General features: G+C 43.9%; 1 protein-coding gene across 1 annotated transcript in view; it reads left to right on the top strand.

Annotated features, from left to right (window-relative positions):
- Positions 1-18,896, top strand: part of cdh8 (cadherin 8) — a 99,157-nt gene extending 80,261 nt beyond the window's left edge. Inside the window, exons 6-11 of the mRNA XM_062548980.1 lie at positions 1,373-1,614; positions 5,510-5,646; positions 8,382-8,503; positions 11,211-11,328; positions 16,141-16,392; positions 16,690-18,896. Coding sequence (XP_062404964.1) covers positions 1,373-1,614; positions 5,510-5,646; positions 8,382-8,503; positions 11,211-11,328; positions 16,141-16,392; positions 16,690-17,183 — 1,365 coding nt within the window. The 3' untranslated portion in view covers positions 17,184-18,896. The remainder of the gene's footprint in view (positions 1-1,372; positions 1,615-5,509; positions 5,647-8,381; positions 8,504-11,210; positions 11,329-16,140; positions 16,393-16,689) is intronic.
- Positions 18,897-19,174: the final 278 nt, after the last annotated feature.

Raw genomic sequence — 19,174 nt, 5'->3', positions numbered from 1 at the left:
TTTTCGCCCGCTCGCTGAACCTGGGCGCCAGCAGGGGAGGCAGGAGGAGAGGACAGTTTAAATAAAAGGGACCGCGCTCCTCGATAAGAGCTTCCTCGACCGCGCCGGTCAGCCTGGGGCAGGAGCGAGGGGGGGGGGGGGGGCTCGTTCCCAGCGCCCCCATATACCCCCACCCCCACCCCCTCCACCCTTGCCCCCTGATGCCAGCCCCAGCTGACTTCAAAGCCCCCTCGTTGGTACGTACTCTCCAGCTGCTCCGCGCCCACGGCCCTGGCTGCCCTCGGCACCCGGCCAGTAGCCCGTGCCAGGACCTGGCCGAGGGGAAATGGGTTTTATTCTCTTTTTTTTTCCCTCCCCTCTCATTCTTTTTTAAACATGGGGGTGTGTACCCTTCCCCAGCCCCTATTCCCCATCGCAAACCCACCTTCCCTGCAGCGGCGAAGGCCCCAGTTTAGCTCTGCCCATAAATAATAGTTAGGGAGCTCCGAGGTGGCTCGATCCCATTATTCTCCACGTGAAGGAGCGGGCAGGGGTGATTGTGAATATGGGCAAGGCTGGACCGGGATGGCCAGAGTGTAAAAGTGTGACATTTTTATCCCTTACAAATAGAATGTGACGAGGAGAGTATTAAAGTGCGCGGACATGTTTTAAATCTGGCTCTCCCGTTTCTGAAGAGGGAAGAGGTGCGTGTATGTGGGTGTTGGCGGCGGGGGTGTTGTTGTTGTCAGAATAATTGTGAAGGCAGGTCTTCCGTGGTCGCTCGCTGCCTTGTGGAATATTTGTGGCCTGAAGTCTTGAAATACGAACCTCTGTTTAGCACTCATCAGGGGGAATCTGAAATAGCTATCCAGCAAGGGGATTTACAGATTTTCTTTATCTGATACCTCAATAATTCCTCCCCTCTACAGTTTATCGCCGGCGAGGAGAGTGTAACATTGTTATTGTCATGCTTTTCTGGGCCTGCATAATTGTATCTTGAGAGAGCACAAACATACAAATTATTGTTTATTTGTTTGTTTGTTTTTCAATGAAAGAAACAGTGTGATTTGTTATTAGATTAACCTTATTTGCAGCCATAGTGTAATCCACAACAGATGCTGTGTCTGACTACAAATTAATTAAAGCCCAGATTGCTTCAGGTGAAATTCAGGTTTATTGCTAATGCACAATGCCACAATTCTCCTTCCTCTCGTTCCGCTTAGCATTGTCCATTTCCTCTCGGTCCTGATTTAATATTGTCCGAGGATTCGAGATGGCACCGTTGCTCCCAGAGTTGCAATGCCTCCAAACTTTCATCCATCAACATTAGGGTCATTTGTTCTCACCGCGACGGTCATTAGTGAGGGACATTTGTCTCCGTCTCGTTCCACAGCCCCTGGACTTTGAGACCCAGAAGCACTATAATCTGACGGTGGAGGCGACCAACGTGCGCTACGGACCCAACGGCCCCTTCAAGGACACCACCACGGTCCGCATCGCGGTGGAGGACGCCGACGAGGCTCCCATCTTCACGCGGACCGCCTACATGATGGACGTGAAGGAGAACGCCCCTATCAATACCATTATCGGATCGGTGACCGCACGCGACCCCGACGCTGTCGGCAGCTCCATCAGGTAGGAGCGGCCATTCATCCATCGCCATACAAATCCAGTCTCACAATGCACAGTATGTCTGTGTGTGTGCGTGTGTGCGTGTGTGCGTGTGTGCGTGTGTGTGTGTGTGTGTGTGTGTGTGTGTGTGTCTGTGTCTGTGTCTGTGTCTGTGTCTGTGTCTGTGTGTGTGTGTGTGTGTGTGTGTGTGTGTGTGTGTGTGTGTGTGTGTGCTACCTTTGTGCCGCCTCTGTTGTTGTGTTGGGAGATGGATAATATGTGAAGTATAACATCTCTGTAGACAATTTCTGCAGGCCTCGAGTGGTACATTTTCTTGGAAACATCAGAAGGGCACTTTTGAGAAGGTTATATAAGTAATTTCTTTCCATCTGGGCCAGCATTCCATTATATCTTATGTGACGTATGGGCCAGGGACAACACTCCACTGGTTGTGTAATTACAGTACATATAGAGGAATAGAGGAAACAGTCCACTGGTGTGGTCACTGTCTATCATCATCATCATCATCATCATCTTCTTCTCTTTCGTCCTCTTCCTCATCTGCTTCTTCTTCATATTCTTCCTCTTCACCATTACCTAACTGTGAAGTAGTCATGCAATGCACATCATCATCTTCACAACATCTCCAAAACAGTGGCTGGTTTTAAACAAGCTTGTTTTTCCCGTTTTTTTTTTTTCCCCCCTTGTGTGATATTGCCTCGGCTGCTGATCTATGTGCAATAATCAGTGTCACACATCATTTGTGTGTGAGGGCGTCTGTGAGTGTGACTTAAACAGTCATCATAAACTGTGCTGCCGAGGCAGCTTCCACTAGCAGCTGCAAGTCAGAGCGTGTGTTTCTCATCATAATGAGGCATCGGGATACGATTGCTTCCTTTTCTCTTTTGGGGGAAGAAAAATAACCTAATAATTTGCCTTGACTTTAGCACGGCATTCCCTGCATTTTAAAAGCCCAACAATTGAGGAGTATGTTCTCCGTCTCTCTCTCTCTCTCTCTCTCTCTCTCTCTCTCTCTCTCTCTCTCTCTCTCTCTCTCTCTCTCTCTCTCTCTCTCTCTCTCTCTCTCTCTCTTTTTCTCTCTCTCTCTCACCCTCCCTCTCTCCACTCAGTCGAGGGGTATGCCCACCCTTTTCTCCATCTCTCTATCAATGCTTGTTTTTGTTTTCAGATCTCAGATAGATAGATAGATAGATAGATAGATAGATGGGTAGATGTTGCATAGACAGAATCATTATTATAAAATCAATTCACTATTTTATTTCACTGGGGTGGTAACAAAGTGGTGAATTAGCTATGTATGCTTTTCATTTATTCCTTACTCCGGCTTTGAGCGGGCACATAGCGTGGTCCTGTCTTAATTTAATTCCTTTCAGATTTGTGTTGACTGTAAATGAACCATGACTACTGACAGGAAACGTGTGCAGGGATATAGGGATGTGTTTATTGAGGTTCTCACAGTTTGTCACAGATTGTCACACGCATTGCCCTTCAGTTTTTTTGTTGTCATTTCTTTCTTTCTTACTTTCTTTCTTTCTTTCTTTCTTTCTTTACTTGTCTTCTTACATTAAAAAAAAAGTCGAAAATCATCTTTTGGACACAACACACTGACCATCCATGAAGTAGCAGCGGCAGCGGCAGCAGCATAGCAGACTATTGTGCATCTGTGACCCTCCCAGTGGAATAGCCGACCTAATTAAAAGAGGGGGGGGGGGGGAGTGAAAGGGACATACAGGGATAGCCATGTTCATCTGTGTCTAAGGCTCTGTTATTCTCCTAAACACCCGCAGAACACAATCAAACATAGGGACTACTTAGCGCGTTTAATTGCAACACAATCGCCAATGACATTTTTAAAAGGTATACAAGACACCTTTTGAAAAAGAGTGTAGGACATAATGTAAGTGGCAGTTGAAATTCAGCGATCAAAACAATGGCAGAGTTGAATGACTATTGGAGTCAGCAGCAGCATCTTTATCCACACCCACTCAAAGCAAGGGCTGAACTTTTTCCTCTGCGAAACAAACAACAATGCGTATAATCCAAGAATGTATTTATTTGTTTCTCTCGCTTGTTTAGCTGATTTTTTATTATTTATTTATTTATTTATTTATTTTTCGCTTCCTCCTTCTCTCCCCACATTAGTCTGTCAGTTTGATTGACATGTAGCAGAACATTTCAGGCTCTGTCTCCCTCCACTCGGCGAAGCTGTCAGGGTCTGACGGAAATCCACTCAGTCTCCCAACGACTGGTCCCAGGTGGCCTCTGCTGTCTGCCTTGTCTTTTAAGTGCCACGCTACCGTGGAGCTCTCCTCCTGGACTTCAGCATCCTCTCCTCTTAGGAGATAGCATGGTTCGTCAGGGAAAAAAATGCAGAAAAAAAGTAATAACATGGCTGGAGTCATAGTGGTCTCCCTTACATTCCGAATCTTTTGGGAGATCACTGTTAGTGTGTTTTACTTATTTAGAGTGTGTGTGTAAGGTCTTTCCTGGCTGATTTAATGTTTTACTCTTGGAAGAGAACTTTTTTTTGTTGTTTGTTTCACTCTCTATTTTATGTTTCTTCTCCCACCTAACAAGACACCAGGGGGCACCTCTAAGGTTGACCAGATGGACAGTTACTAAGTCAGAATGCATTTTTGTCTTGGTAGAAGCAGCCAAACTGGTATCTAGTCCAGCACATCAGAACAGAAGCAGTCTTTTCAGGGTCAGGGCTTAGGATTTACAGGAGCCGTACTTACGGACGAAGCACTAATAGACGTTGCCAGTATGTCAAATTTGCAGACAAATGTTGCATGTTTTGTTTTCATAACCCACCTTGTGCCATGAGGGAGCACATAGGCCACAAAGGTTGCGAGGGTTGACCAGGGTTACGGAAGGCCACAGGCAAAGGGCAGGGCCAAACAAGAATCAAGGTTAAAGTAATTGTGCCAGTTGACAGTTGGGTCAAAGTCACAGCCCATTAATCTGAGTTTTGAGACAGCAGTTTGCAATATTTATGTCGTCCGCACTTTATGCATGTTTTATGTATTTAAGTTACTTGGTAACAAACGGAACATGTTATACTTAACAACCCAATGTGATGACTATCATTTTTTTGTGTGCCACCACATATTTGTTGTCACAATGTATCTGGGGACAATGAACCGTTTATGGTGTAGACAAACTTGAAGTACATGCACGTAGTTGCTGCATTGCATTGTTGACACTTAATACAAAAGGCGCTGAGGTATTCATGCAGACACCAAGACTTGAATAATTATCGTAGCACCATGTACCACAACCTTGTAGACTGTTTTTTTGGGGAAGTACAGCTTGCCAGTGAAAAACGAGTGTTGTCCCACGCCGACAAAAAATGGATATGGCTCCAGGAGGGATGTCTCCCATTTAGCAGCCCCTGGGGGCCAGAGGGGTGCTCTGTGGAGTGGACCGGCCCAGGGCTGGTGTGTTTGACTTGATATTCCCAGAGAAAAGGCTGATGCCTCCCCTCGCCTTAATGACCTATCAGGGGGAAGGGAACATTAATGTGTGCTATTTAGAGGCCCGAACAGCCTCCTATCTGCATAAGGGTGTTAAAAAATAGGCCCTTTTAAGGCTGATGGTTCTTTAATGTCCTCCACCGCTCATCCAAGGGCCCTTAATTAATCCTTAGGTGATCATTATTGAGTTCCCACTGGCTTTAACATATATTAATCTGTGGGAGTTCCTGATGGATAAAGTATCATTAAATGGAAGACCCATAGGGATGGCCTCAAACTGTTACTTGTGTTCCACAGCTGCCAGATGACTTTGGAATGTTTGCGGACCGCATCCGCCGCATTAGCGGCTGCACTCTGGCTCTGAATACACGCTGGTGTGCTTGCCACTCTAAAGTCTTCCCCTGCTCTTCTCTCATTTACAGGTATTTTATTGATCGGCACACTGACCTAGAGAGGCAGTTCAATATCAATGCGGATGACGGCAAGATTACGCTCGCCAAGCCATTGGACAGAGAGACTGACATGTGGCACAATATCACTATCACAGCCACAGAAATCCGTAAGTGTAACCTGAATGTTTTTAAGTCATGTCCATGGCATGTGTTATGTTTATGTCCAATGGTTCTGAGGTGAGTAGAACAAGATGAGACATTTTATGAAATTGTGTGGATGAATTATTTATTCACACATTTATTTTATTATTATTCTTCACTTATTCATTCATTTTTTTTTTTTTTTACTTTCACCTCATTCAACATGTTTCAATGGTCACTACAGTTGGCTCATATGCTTAGGCTGAACAGTACATTTACTTATAACCAATGTTTCTACAGGTTATTTCCTATTAACTTTGATGTTGTTTAGCCAAGACACCTTTTCAAGTTTCGATTCAAATATCTCTTTCCGGTCTCTTTAATTTAAAAAAATAGAATTTAAAGTTTAGCTTTCACTATTGTGTAAAATAAGTGAATTCAGGCAGTCATTCAATGGATCACGTCTGTTTTGGGCTCACTTCGCAGTTCAAACAATCAGACGTTTCGAATCATGCAGGCGTTAAATATGTTTGTCTGCTGGGGTTTGATTGAATTAAACAGTTCAGTAGTCAAACTTTGTGGAAGCAAAGTATATTAAGACGTATCAAGCAAACACTTTTAACTCACACTAGACTTGTTTACTGCAGTGCCAGCATCCATTTCAGATAACGCAACATCTGTGATCCAGGAAACTGACTTGCTGCACAGAATCTGTGAGGCAGAACCATAGGCAGTATACAGAAGCATATGTGAGAAGCCATTTGCATGTTAATTGTAAACAGGGGAGCATGCGGCCGATAAAACCGAAATCCCTACACAAAATTGCGTAGTCTTTTTATTGTTGTTTTCTTCCAAGCAAACACAAATGTACCTCCCTTGCCACCGTAACATTAGAGTTGTACAAGAAGCGCATGGTGGCTCGTTTGTTTTGGGGGGGTGGTAGCAAAAGACAGACTCACCGATTCAAATAACTGTGGCAAGCCGAAACTGCATTCCGTAAAACGTTTGCGTAGTCGTGTCTTACTCGGTGTTGTCTCACCTGGCTCGACACGGCGTGTCAAAGTATCTGTGACGAGAGATAGTGGCGGTGTGGCGAACAAGGGGGAAAGAGAAAATTCGGCAGCACAAATAAGGTAGTGTTTACCGTCCCCTTCCACGTGAAGAGCCCCCAGGCCTGAGTAGCAGGGAAAGACGAAGGAGAGATGAAGGAGATTGTTTCCTCTGCACTCCATATGATACCATCCCATCCCATCCCATCCCTGCCTGCCTGCCTGCCTGCCACCCATGCACAGGCTCGTTCTGCTGTTTGCACCAGATGACATCTGACTAATCAGATTTCATTCCCCTGTTGCCACGGAGAGCGAAAGTCCCTTTAACAGCCCTGCTTCAGAGTGGGTGGACTAGGGAGGTTGGGAATGAGTGTGTGTGTGTGTGTGTGTGTGTGTGTGTGTGTGTGTGTGTGTGTGTGTGTGTGTGTGTGTGTGTGTGTGTGTGTGTGTGTGTGTGTGTGTGTGTGTGTGTGTGTGTGTGTGTGTGTGTGTGTGTGTGTGTGTGTGTGTGTGTTGTGTGTGTTTGTCAATGTGTTTATATGTGTGGGTTGACAAGGACTAGAACAAGAATATTACATTCTATCTGTAGTGTGTTTTTTTTCATTGCACATTTTGTTTTGGTTTACTTTTCCATTCCATCATTTTATTCATTTCGGCTCTGGTATCACCCCGGCAGAGGATGTCTACTCCTTCAGAACCGAATAGAGTTCATCTATCAGACCTGATTCTTCACATCATTTTCACACTGATTGTCAAATGCCCACTTCAAACCCTCTCCTCATTAATTTTCTCTCGTACACGTACTATATGAAGACACACACACACGCATGCACGTGCGCACACACACACACACACACACACACATACACACACACACATGCACACACACACACACACACACACACACACACACACACACACACACACACACACACACACACACACGTACACACACACACATACACGGCTGGCCAAGGGCACAGCAGTGAAATGTGGACTAGTAATAAAAACCCAAATGAATACCTTCACCCGCACATCATAACGCATCTGGCGCGCCGGGTCACCCTGCCCTTGAGACCGTTCAGCGGCAGCTTGTTACGGCCGCCTCCATTCACTGGCACTCCGACTCCGCTAACGCACTCCCCACGTCAATATCATTTGGAGTGGCACCGTAGCTGGAGACTGACTCCAAATGAACAGATAATTGCTTTTAAAGTTAGTGGTTGGTACACTGATTAAATACAGTCATTTACAGGGGTCCTCAAAAGGGATGGCAAATTGCTGCCGCTGAATAATTCTAATAATAAAAAAAAAACTAATCTAATTAAATAGCCCTTTATTGTCTTTTTTCAGACTTCAGCTGTCACCATTTCATTAATATTCATGGGTTTTTTTTAGAAAAAATCTTCATGTATAATACATGGTGCATGTACAGGGGCATATCAAACACGCTTTGACGATGCCAGGTGTGTCTAAATGTTTTGCATACTTGATAGCTGCCAGCAGCCAGACTGATATAGCTGAAGTAAATAAATAAATAAATGATGGTATAAAAATAATGATAGAAGTAAAAAAAATAAAAAATAAATAAAAAGAAGAATCTTCTGGAAAAACACAAATCTGGGTCATTGAATGTACCTGGGATTTGAAGCGGCTTCTCTCTTCTTTTCTTCTCTTTTTCTTGTTTCATGCAGCCCCTCTCTCTTTCTTAGGAAACCAGAGCCAGATTTCACGGACCAGGGTGTCCATTAGAGTCCTGGACATCAACGACAATGCCCCCGAGTTTGCCACCGAATACGAGGCTTTCCTGTGCGAGAATGGGAAGTCCGGACAGGTAAAGAGGCATCAATCAGCCCAGCCGCTGGGCTTTTGGCCTGCATCCCCTTGGTAATGCAGCCAGAGTGAATTACAACCCATTTACTTCTCAGGGGTAGAGAACAGACCAAGGCTGCTATGTGGCCCTTTTTTTTGCAACTGTCATGAAAGAGAAAGAGAGGGGGAGGAAGAAAGAGACTGTGGGTGAGATAGAGAGATAGCCAGAGAGAGAGAGAGAGAGAGATAGCCAGAGAGAGAGAGAGAGAGAGAGAGAGAGAGAGAGAGGGGAGAGGAAGAAGAGAAGGTGGCCAATGTGAGAATGGAATCCAGTCAGAGCTGATCTAACCTGGCCATATTTCAAAAGCATCCTCCCTGCTCCACTCCTGATGGGCTCCTCCATCTCCAGGTGCTGGCTTCGCCCTGTGGATTCAAGCAGTCCACACACTGGCTTCAGCCATCCATTCCACATAAAGATAATACAATTCAAAGGGAGCATAGAAGTGATTTTGTATTTTACAGTGAAATCTTTAAGTTTTCTATTATTTGTTGACATTTTCTTTCTGTTTTGTATCTTTTTCTATTGTCATTTAAACATCCACAATATCCCCTTCGTCTCTGTGATGAGATATTTCTCCTTTTTGATGTTCCATTTCTCTCTCTCTCTCTCTCTCTCTCTCTCTCTCTCTCTCTCTCTCTCTCTCTCTCTCTCTCTCTCTCTCTCTCTCTCTCTCTCTCTCTCTCTCTCTCTCTCTCTCTCTCTCTCTCTCTCTCTCTCTCTCTCCCCCTCCCTCCCTCTCTCTCTCTCCTGTTATGAGGCAACAGGATGTGGAATCAGGGACACCCATTTTAAGGACATGCTGACTAAATAATTCAAATGATGCCATTTGGTGTGCCATCCACATTTACCACACACATGCGCTTGTGCACGCACACACACACACACACACACACACACACACACACACACACACACACACACACACACACACACACACACACACACACACACAACTAGGGTTGGGCATCGATAACCGGTTCCGTCTTGGAACCGGGTTTAACTTATCAATTCCATCGACATCGTACGTCTTTTTTGTTATCGATTCCCTTAACGATTCCCTCAGCCTGCATGACGTCGGACCTTTTCCGGTTTTCCTGAAATTTTGTGTTACTACACGCCCTCTGCGACGACTCATACTACAAGTCAAATCGTGTAAGGGTAGTAATATCAGCAATATGTTAAAACATTTGTCCGTGAAGCATGGGATTAAGCTCCAAGAGTGTCATGTGTTTGACAAACTACGGAGGGGTGCTAACGTTGCCCGGTCCAGGGCTCCAGAGTGCATATATGCGCCCAAGATGTTAAGAGTGTGCCTGAAAATAATTCTAGGTGCACCTGACGCTGCTCGGGTGAAAGCATACGTTTCCTTCACAAGTTTTAATTGTAGACTATGCGTGCAACTTTGCCAAACTGTGTATAAGTAACCCCCTTGGCCCGCTCTCTCTCCCTCTCCCTCTCTCGTGCGCGACACCCGCCCCTCGACATGCACATTCACAATCGTGAAAGCAATGACGCATAGAAGACAACTAGCGACATTATAATTAATTTCGGTTAGCATCATAGCGTAGGCTACTGCACAAATTTGATTCAAACTCTTGCATTCAAGTTGACTGATCATCTCAATGTTTTCCAATTCTAAGACTCAAAAGGGCCTGTCCCAAGGAGACAAAGTATTAGCCTACCTTGCAACTTAAACACACGTGGGGAAACTGAACAGTCCAACCAGTAGACTATAATAAGCTAGCCAACTATGCTACTTTGTTTACAATTTGAGGCTTCAAGCCGACAGCTGAATTAAAGAGGCAGAGTTGTAATATGAATAGTCATGAATGTCATGAATATCAGAAATGTCTGTAGTAGGCTATAGATTAGAATATATAAATAATTATTATATATACACTGTAGGCTATATATACATCTTTATAATTCTGTATAAAGAATATGTATATTCCTTATTGTGTTTTAAATGAAGACAAGCTTTTTCTACGCCTTATTGTTAAAAAATCATTCACATTATATGAAAGGAGAGCGATAAAAGGTGACCTTTTGGCGTTAAAGGCGATGCAATGAAAAATGTGGGTGCACCTACATTTTTTGGGAATCGATAAGAGAATTGATAAGGAATTGGATTGATAGGCAGAATCGATAATGCCATCGATATTGATAAAAACTTATCAATACCCATCCCTACACACAACACACTTCCATAGGCCCACAGACCCAATTCGCATCATTTCAGAGTAGTTGTCTCCACGGGGGAGGCAAAGGAATGATGACAGTGTTAGGAGGCCTTTTCCCTTTGACAAATTCTTCGATCATAAAGAAGAACAGCTTTGTCACTGCTCCTGTGGCAGATGTATAGATGGACTTTGGACTCAGATGTGTGCCACCAAAAAGACAGGAGCCCATTGATAAAGGTGTCTAATTTCATGAGTGAATGGGACAGATTTGTCATCCTATCTAGGCCACTGTCACAGCCAGGTCTCCTTCCCTCCCTCCCTCCCTCCCTTCCTCTCTCTCTGTGTCTTTCTCTCTCTCTCTCTCTCTCTCTCTCTCTCTCTCTCTCTCTGATGACAATAACAAAGCAAGAAAGGAGAAAAAAACAGAGTAATGGATGACTTGGCCCTCTGGTGTCTTGGATCCCATTTCTCTAACTTTGTTTCCACAGGTGATCCAGACAGTCAGTGCTGTGGACAAGGACGACCCGATCCAGGGACACCTCTTTGAGTACCGCCTGCCCCCAGAAATGCTCAACAACCCCAATTTCTCCATAAAAACCAATGGAGGTGAGAACCCTCGCTGCTTTAACAAGAAAGAAAAAGAGAGAGAGAAAAAACAAAGCGAAACAAAACAATAATGGGAACTATGAAAAAGACATTCACCAGCACAGACCTCAGGCAAAGTTGTTGTTTTTTTTCCCCACCCATGTGAGAGAGGAGGGGGGTATCTGGCAGACGTAGCGTTTTCCCAACAGTTGGCAGATGCACTTTTGTCTGGACATCAGCTATTTTTCTACTCCCCAGTGCATTTTGAAAGAAAGAAAATGAATGTGATCCAAGTCGTTCCCAGGGAGGCATAGTCCGGCAGCTCCACGCAAGGTGACTTCATGGGAGTCGTAGAGGAGGTGGCAGATGGCGCCAAATGTGCTAAATATTGTGATTGGTTTAGCATGCTAGTGCACAACTATTTTTTTTCTCTTTCTCCCTCTATGATTCTCCTCCTCTCGGTCCTGTTATTGGGTAAAGTGAGGAGCTAGCGCTGTGCCTGATGTTGCATAATGTTTTGGAGAAGCTCGGGGCGAAGAGTCTTCATCTGGGTCCGTCCGTCTGTGCTGGTGTATGGGCTTCAGGCGAGGCCAACTGTTGTGTCTGCTCTTCTAAACTAAAGAAACAAATACACCCAATGTGTGTGTGTGTGTGTGTGTGTGTGTGTGTGTGTGTGTGTGTGTGTGTGTGTGTGTGTGTGTGTGGTGGAGGTGTGTGTGTGTGTGTGTGTGTGAATGTAACAATTAAAATCAAAATGATACATGACACGATACCTGTAAATGATACGTTTGTAAAATAAAATTTAAAAAATCACCTATAGCATCTGGCAGTACACCAGGGTCTGTATTCACAAAGCATTTTATCTTACAGCTAAGAGTAGTCATAAATTGCACTAAAAGTTTTTAAGTAAGAGATTTATCTTAATAAAACCTATTCGTAAAGCTGCCGAGACTAACTTTTCGTAAAGAAAAATGACAACTCAAGAAGAGATTCTTTGCCTTGGTTGACGTCATTTCTCGTGCACAAGCTTGCTTGCAGTCACCACGGTGATTGGATGATGATGAGTGGTGGGTATTTGCTGGCAAGGCCTGTGCTATCAGCCTCGTGAAGGACGAGAGATAAATAAATAAATAGATAAATAAATAAAGACGACAAAGCAAAGCAACAAAGCAAATAGCCTAGTAATTGAATACACTACGGAATGATGCAGTATGTTTGCAACATTTTTTAAACGAATCTGTATGAAGACACGTTTGCATAGACGAGAGGCAATTTAATTTGATTTACAATTAAACATTACATTCAGTTTAGATCTTGACAATGATTGGTTTTGGTTGTTGTTTGTGGCGTTATTGCATCCATTACAATGCACAATTATGTCCTCGCGATTGAGATCTCATGTACTGTAAGTGATTCTGTATGTGCATTTCAAAACATTGTGACTTGGAATGCTACAAACAGCTGCTTACGATTGTTTGTGTACAGGTCTTGAATAGTGAGTTAGTTTGGACTTCTTCAAGTGTATCCTAAACATGTTGACCCAGGTGCTACTAAACTTAGCTCTAAAAATGCCTTTTGAATTACTCTTAGTCATTGAAATTAGGAGTCCTTGGGGCGCTGTGGTGCAACAGGCTACAGCGCTTGTACCATATACAGGTCTGAATGCCCATGGGGACCCAGGTTCGAATCCGACCAGTACCTCTTTACTGTCCTATCATAATGAAGGCAAAAGGGCCAAAAAATATGCTTAGTAAAAAAAAGTTAGGAGTCCTAAAGTTTGGTTACCGTTTTACAACTCCAAACACTTTCAGCTTTTTTTACGTGTGTCCGGAAACAGTAAGGTTTGAATCGACAGAGTGCTCTCTGTCAAGAAACCCTGATATACTGTAGTTCTGAGAACTCAAATGGGGAAAACAAAGAGGGCAGAGAAAGCCTCTTTCTCTGGATTAACTTACTGAGATGACTGCTATCAAAGACCACTCAGAGCTCACGTTTGGAGTTGACACTGACGGATTTTAATAACAACTCGAGGCATAAGGGATTAGATCATAATATCTGTCTGTGTTTCTGTTCAGGGCTTAAAATGACTTTAGGAAAGAGAAAGAGAGAAAGGGTGAAAGAAAGAGAGAGAGAGAGAGAGAGAGAGAGAGAGAGAGAGAGAGAGAGAGAGAGTCATGTATTTCTGCAGCAGCTGTCCCTCAAGCCCAGGGGGTGGCTAGGCCCAACAGAGCATTGGCATGATGTTGATTTCTCTCTCCCATACTTCCTCTCTCTCTCTCATTCTCTCTCTCTCTCTCTCTCTCTCTCTCTCTCTCTCTCTCTCTCTCTCTCTCTCTCTCTCTCTCTCTCTGTCTCTCTCTCTTTACTGCACACACTCTCTCTTTCCCGCTCACACTCACACAGCTATTGGCCTGGGAACACTCAAATGGACATGCTGACCACTCATTTCTTCCCAGCAGCCAGTGCAGCACCAGTTACAAAGAGAGAGGGAGAGGAGAACAAATGGTCAAATAAAATAAAGCTTTCACTGAATCCATTAATATACATTAGTGTTTTGCATAACCCAAATTGTTTTGCTCTGTCAGCATCGTTGCTGTCCAAGTGATGCAATATAAAAGCTTTAGTTTACCCTCTAGTTTAAACCGTAATAGAAAATAGGCAGTGATAATCGATAGTTGTGTGTATGCCAACCAAGAGCAAGTGCTAGCCAAATTGCTCACTGAGATAGGTTTGTGTTGCCTTCCAGGAGAAAAAAACATTGACACAAATTACCAAGTGTGTGTGTGTGTGTGTGTGTGTGTGTGTGTGTATCATTTGTCTTTTCCTGCAACTCTGCACCATCTCTCCAGAGGCGTGCATTCCCCTGGTTTTGAACCAGTGGGTTAAATTACCTTATCCAACATGACACCAACTGCAGCATATGGCAACGCCACACTCTCCTGTATAAATCATACTGATGGCTTGTTAGAGACCAGAATCAACAACATCTGGGCTAACGCTCATCTAAGGAGTGAGAGTCACATGACTGTGGTTTTGAGGTAAATATAGCATGGCATAGAGCAAACTCATCTGTTAAAGACCAATTAATTGCATATTTCTCTGCCTCTCTCTACTTATTGCTTCTTCCCTTTTATCTCTCTCTCTCACTCTCTCTCTCTCTCTCTCTCTCTCTCTCTCTCTCTCTCTCTCTCTCTCTCTCTCTCTCTCTCTCCTTCCTCATCTCTAGTTTATATATTTACCAGAATAAAAAAATTAAATAAGGGTTATTCTTTTTTTTTTTCTGTATGAAGCAGTAAGCCTTTTGTCTTGTCTGAAAGTTCCCACCTGGGTGCTACAGGTGTAGCAGTTTGCCCGTATGGGGGGAAAGAGGCAATCTTCAGACCTCAGTGGCCCTGTCAGGCACTTTTGCTCACTATGATAGCTCTAATTGAGGAGAATCCACAGCAGCGAGCCCAGGGCTACCCAGAGGCCAGGCCTCCCACCAGTTCTGCCAGCCCTGGACTCAAAGAACACAGCCAAAGAGCTTTTTAAGCTGTTCGACAGACACACACACACACACACACACACACACGCACGCACGCACGCACACACACACACACACACACACACACACACACACACACACACACACACACACACACACACACACACACACACACACAGGCACACAGACAGGCACACGCACACACACACACACACACACACACACCTACACGCACAGATACAGACACACACACACACACACACACACACACATCCACACGCTCATGCACATCACAGAAGAAGCGAGAGCCTGGAGTAAAACACAAACTGAAAATGTTCTTTTTCTTTCTTTTTTAATTTACCATGCAATGAGATTCACATATGAGATTTTACTTGTTTATTGGACTGCTTTTAAACAGTCAGTTAATATTTAAGGATGTAATTTGCCCTCTTTGATGTGTATTAAATTACTTTGTGATCTCAGAAAGACATGCATTTGCATATTTTATTATGGTGTTTAAACAATGTTTGTGCCAGTAAATCTCCTAGAGCACAATTTCCCTCTTTGTACTGCAATATACTTTCTCGTTTTTATGATGTTTTAACTGACTGCAGCTCAGTAAGACATTTGTTTATTCAGCCCCCAAGATGCCTTTATAGACAATGCGATATTACAAGCACTCCATTATCTTCGCGCATTTTTTATCTTGGTGCGCATAAATTCATTTGCCTCGCCTCATTACTATACATTCATATAACGTTCATTGTGAAACCTCTCAGATATTCATCAGACTGCGGGAGCACACTTTAGAAGAGTAGTTTAGGAGGTTCTTGGAGTATGTAATCTGAGTGCATTAAGAGATACAGTAGTATGCAGGAGCACCTAATGATGAGGAGATATTAGAGGAGGGCCAGTTAGTGCTTCAATTGAATTGATTTGCTTCATCATCAGTACTTATTAGCTACTTATAAAGTCCATACATGTGTGTTGCCATGGAGCAGGACCTCTTGAAGAAGAAAAAAACCCTTGCTTCAGAACATGGTTACGCTGATTGTCTTGCAGTCACAAACAGTGCCACTTGTGTTCAGCCTTCGCACTGACATGCTTTAGTTTCACAGTTTTGTGGAGGTACCCAGATACAGATGGCATGTCGGTATATGGATGGAGTAAATAAGGTCTGGGGTATGTGAAAAGCACATCTGGACCAAATGTGGTCTGGACTCTGGAGACCACCGTTTGTGCTTAATCTCCTATGGCTGTGCCATCATGGTAGAGAAATAGGAAATGTACAGAATCTGTTTGCGTGACAATTCCTCTCATTCGTTTGTGTCTCTGAAATTGCATTACAGATAACACAATAAGCGTGGTGGCCAAGCACGACACGTTCCGGCGACAGAAGCAAGAGATGTATTTCCTGCCCATCGTCGTGACCGACAACGGCAATCCGCCATTGAGCAGCACCAACACTCTGACCATCCGTGTTTGTGGCTGCAGCCGGGAAGGCATCGTGCAGTCCTGCAATGTTGAAGCTTACGTGCTTCCCATTGGTCTCAGCATGGGAGCGCTGATTGCGATATTGGCCTGTATCATTTTACTCTTAGGTAAGTTGCACTCCAACACCTGATCTGTGGAAAGGCAATGTGACACTCATTCCTAGCAATCAAAAGGAAATAAGGGTATTTTTCATCTCACTTTGTCAGGTCCTCGATTGTGCTGTGAGCGGCGAAGTATCACTCTCTTTGAACAAAGCTAATTCACTTATTTTATTTTTTAAATTGTGCCGGGAAGCTTTAATCAGATTCTTTGGGCTTTCTTATTCCTCGAGTATCTCTCTTTGCCCCTGTGCCGCTCCGGATTACTGATCCAAATCTGCATTCCTTTCTTTTTTTTTTCCGCAGTCATCGTGGTGCTGTTCGTGACGCTACGGAGACACAAAAACGAGCCGCTGATCATCAAAGACGACGAGGACGTGCGGGAGAACATCATCCGCTACGACGACGAGGGCGGCGGCGAGGAGGACACCGAGGCCTTCGACATCGCCACGCTGCAGAACCCCGACGGCATCAACGGCTACCTGCCGCGCAAGGACATCAAGCCCGACCTGCAGTTCATGCCCAGGCAGGGGCAGCACGGCGGGCCCAACGGCGTGGACGTCGACGAGTTCATCAACGTGCGGCTCCACGAGGCCGACAACGACCCCACGGCGCCCCCGTACGACTCCATCCAGATCTACGGCTACGAGGGCCGGGGCTCCATAGCGGGCTCCCTCAGCTCCCTGGAGACGGCCTCCTCGGACTCGGACCAGAACTACGACTACCTCAGGGAATGGGGCCCGCGCTTCAGAAGACTTGGGGAGCTCTACTCGGTGGGAGAGAGTGACAAGGAGACTTGACCTAAGACCAATACAAAAACATTGTTCCACCCCCACCCCCCCCTCCCGTTTCGTTGTGTATTAAGCCACATGGGTGACCAACAGTAGACACAAGCCACTACCAAGAAAAACAAAAGGGGGGGAGAGGCACCTTTTTAATTCATAGAGAGACGTGAAGCATTAGTCATCAACCACATCAGTTGCATCGTAATGTTGAGCCGAGCTAAACAGTGTCTATATTAGGAGGTCTATGATTCTTGTGGAGTGTGATTTAGATTCTATTATCGAGTGTCTAGCAGTGTTTTTGGGTGTTCATTGTTCACTGTGACCACCAGAAGCATCAACATCGGGATTCTGGGTCAGTTCTGGATGAGGATGAGGAAGAGGAAGAAAGGGCGGAGACTTTGGGTCATGAAGAGAGACGGACTGTCCTCCACAGCTCGCTGGACGCATCTCGGCAGAGGCCATGCCAAGGCAAAAAGGCAACACTCCCCAGCTATCAGAGATCTCTTACCGTTCAATCAGAGAGAAAGAAAAACAACAACAAAAATTGACCAAAAAGCAATATACTGTATCGATCCGCATTACTTTGTTGAATGTATTTATGATTTACTAGAGAACTAGGCATAAAAGATTACAAAGTATTGGCTTTAATAGGCATTAGTTGAGGTAATATTTGATACTTTAGGTGGCCAAGTTTATTTACCAACTGGACGAGCCAGATGGCTTGCTTTATACAACTCTTTGTATTCACTCGCTCCTGATGTGGTTCGCACTCAAAGAATATTAGCCTATTAAAAGTGTGACTTAAGTGAAGACAACAAATGGAAATGTAGAAACATTGAGGCCTTCTTTTTACAGAAGCGAGTATTAAATACAGATGTATTCAACTGTTTTTGGAAATTGATGTGTTTCCTCAAAAGTAGTATGATTTCTATGTCAGTGTGTAAATATTCATTGCCAGTTGTCTTTTTCGTGCTAAAGGTAAATTTGTGTCACTTCAAGTCTAATTTCCTTCCTTATTTCACATTTATTTCTTATTAAGTTAATTCTACTAAATCTCTAACCAAGTCGCTCTTTTGTAAACGCTATACCATACTGTAAATGACACAGTAAGCTCACGGACAGGAGCTACATGTACCTGTAAAGACTATGACGACTCCCATTTAGAGATTAGAAGAAAAAGGTGGTATTACACAGTATGTGAATATGGACAAAAATTACTGTGGACAACATTGTCAGTGATTATTTAAGCACAATAGCTGGAGAAATTGAGCTCTTATCTGACCCCTGGAAACTCCAAGCGAATATATTTTCTATTAGACATTTTATCAGACAAAAAAAGAAATAATTCAAATAAAGTACAAAATGCAGACATCTTGCGTATTGTCTTACCCTGTACCATACTAAGGAAAACAAAGCAAAAACAAACAAACAAAAAAAACATTATCTGTAAATAGAGTTTCTGCTGATGTTCTTAGCTTTCTTTGAGCGATAGGTTGTGTCTATGCACGCTAGCTCATGCACTTGATGATCTAAAATGGCACTTCAGCTGCGTGCATACTACTTGATTTGTACTGATACAGTATATGGCAGTTCTCAGTAGACTGAACAGTATATATATATAGGGGATAGTCTTACCTGCAGATCATATTTTCTACTGTGCTTTACTGCTTATAAACTTGTATGTTTAATTATTTACTCTCCGTATTGTAATCTAAGATATCCATGTATTGTTTCCTACTTTGTGAAATATATTTTTATAAATATTTGGGTGACTATTTTTCTTCTTCTTGAGAATTGTAGTTGCAGTATGGGATTCTGTCCATTGTGGACACAAGCACCCTTCCCAATATAGACAGTGTATTGGTGTTTTAAGCCCCCTAACATTGTCTTCAAGGCAGTGCTGCCTGGAAGGTGCTAGGGTTAGGCATGGATTAAGGTTAGGGTTAGGGGTAGGCTTGGTGCCAAGTTGTCTCTGGCAGTGCAGGCTGGAAGACAATGTTGGGGGC

This window comes from Sardina pilchardus, chromosome 11 (genome assembly GCF_963854185.1).
Source record: "Sardina pilchardus chromosome 11, fSarPil1.1, whole genome shotgun sequence".
NCBI lineage: Eukaryota > Metazoa > Chordata > Actinopteri > Clupeiformes > Clupeidae > Sardina > Sardina pilchardus.
This window is presented reverse-complemented; position numbering and strand designations above follow the sequence as displayed.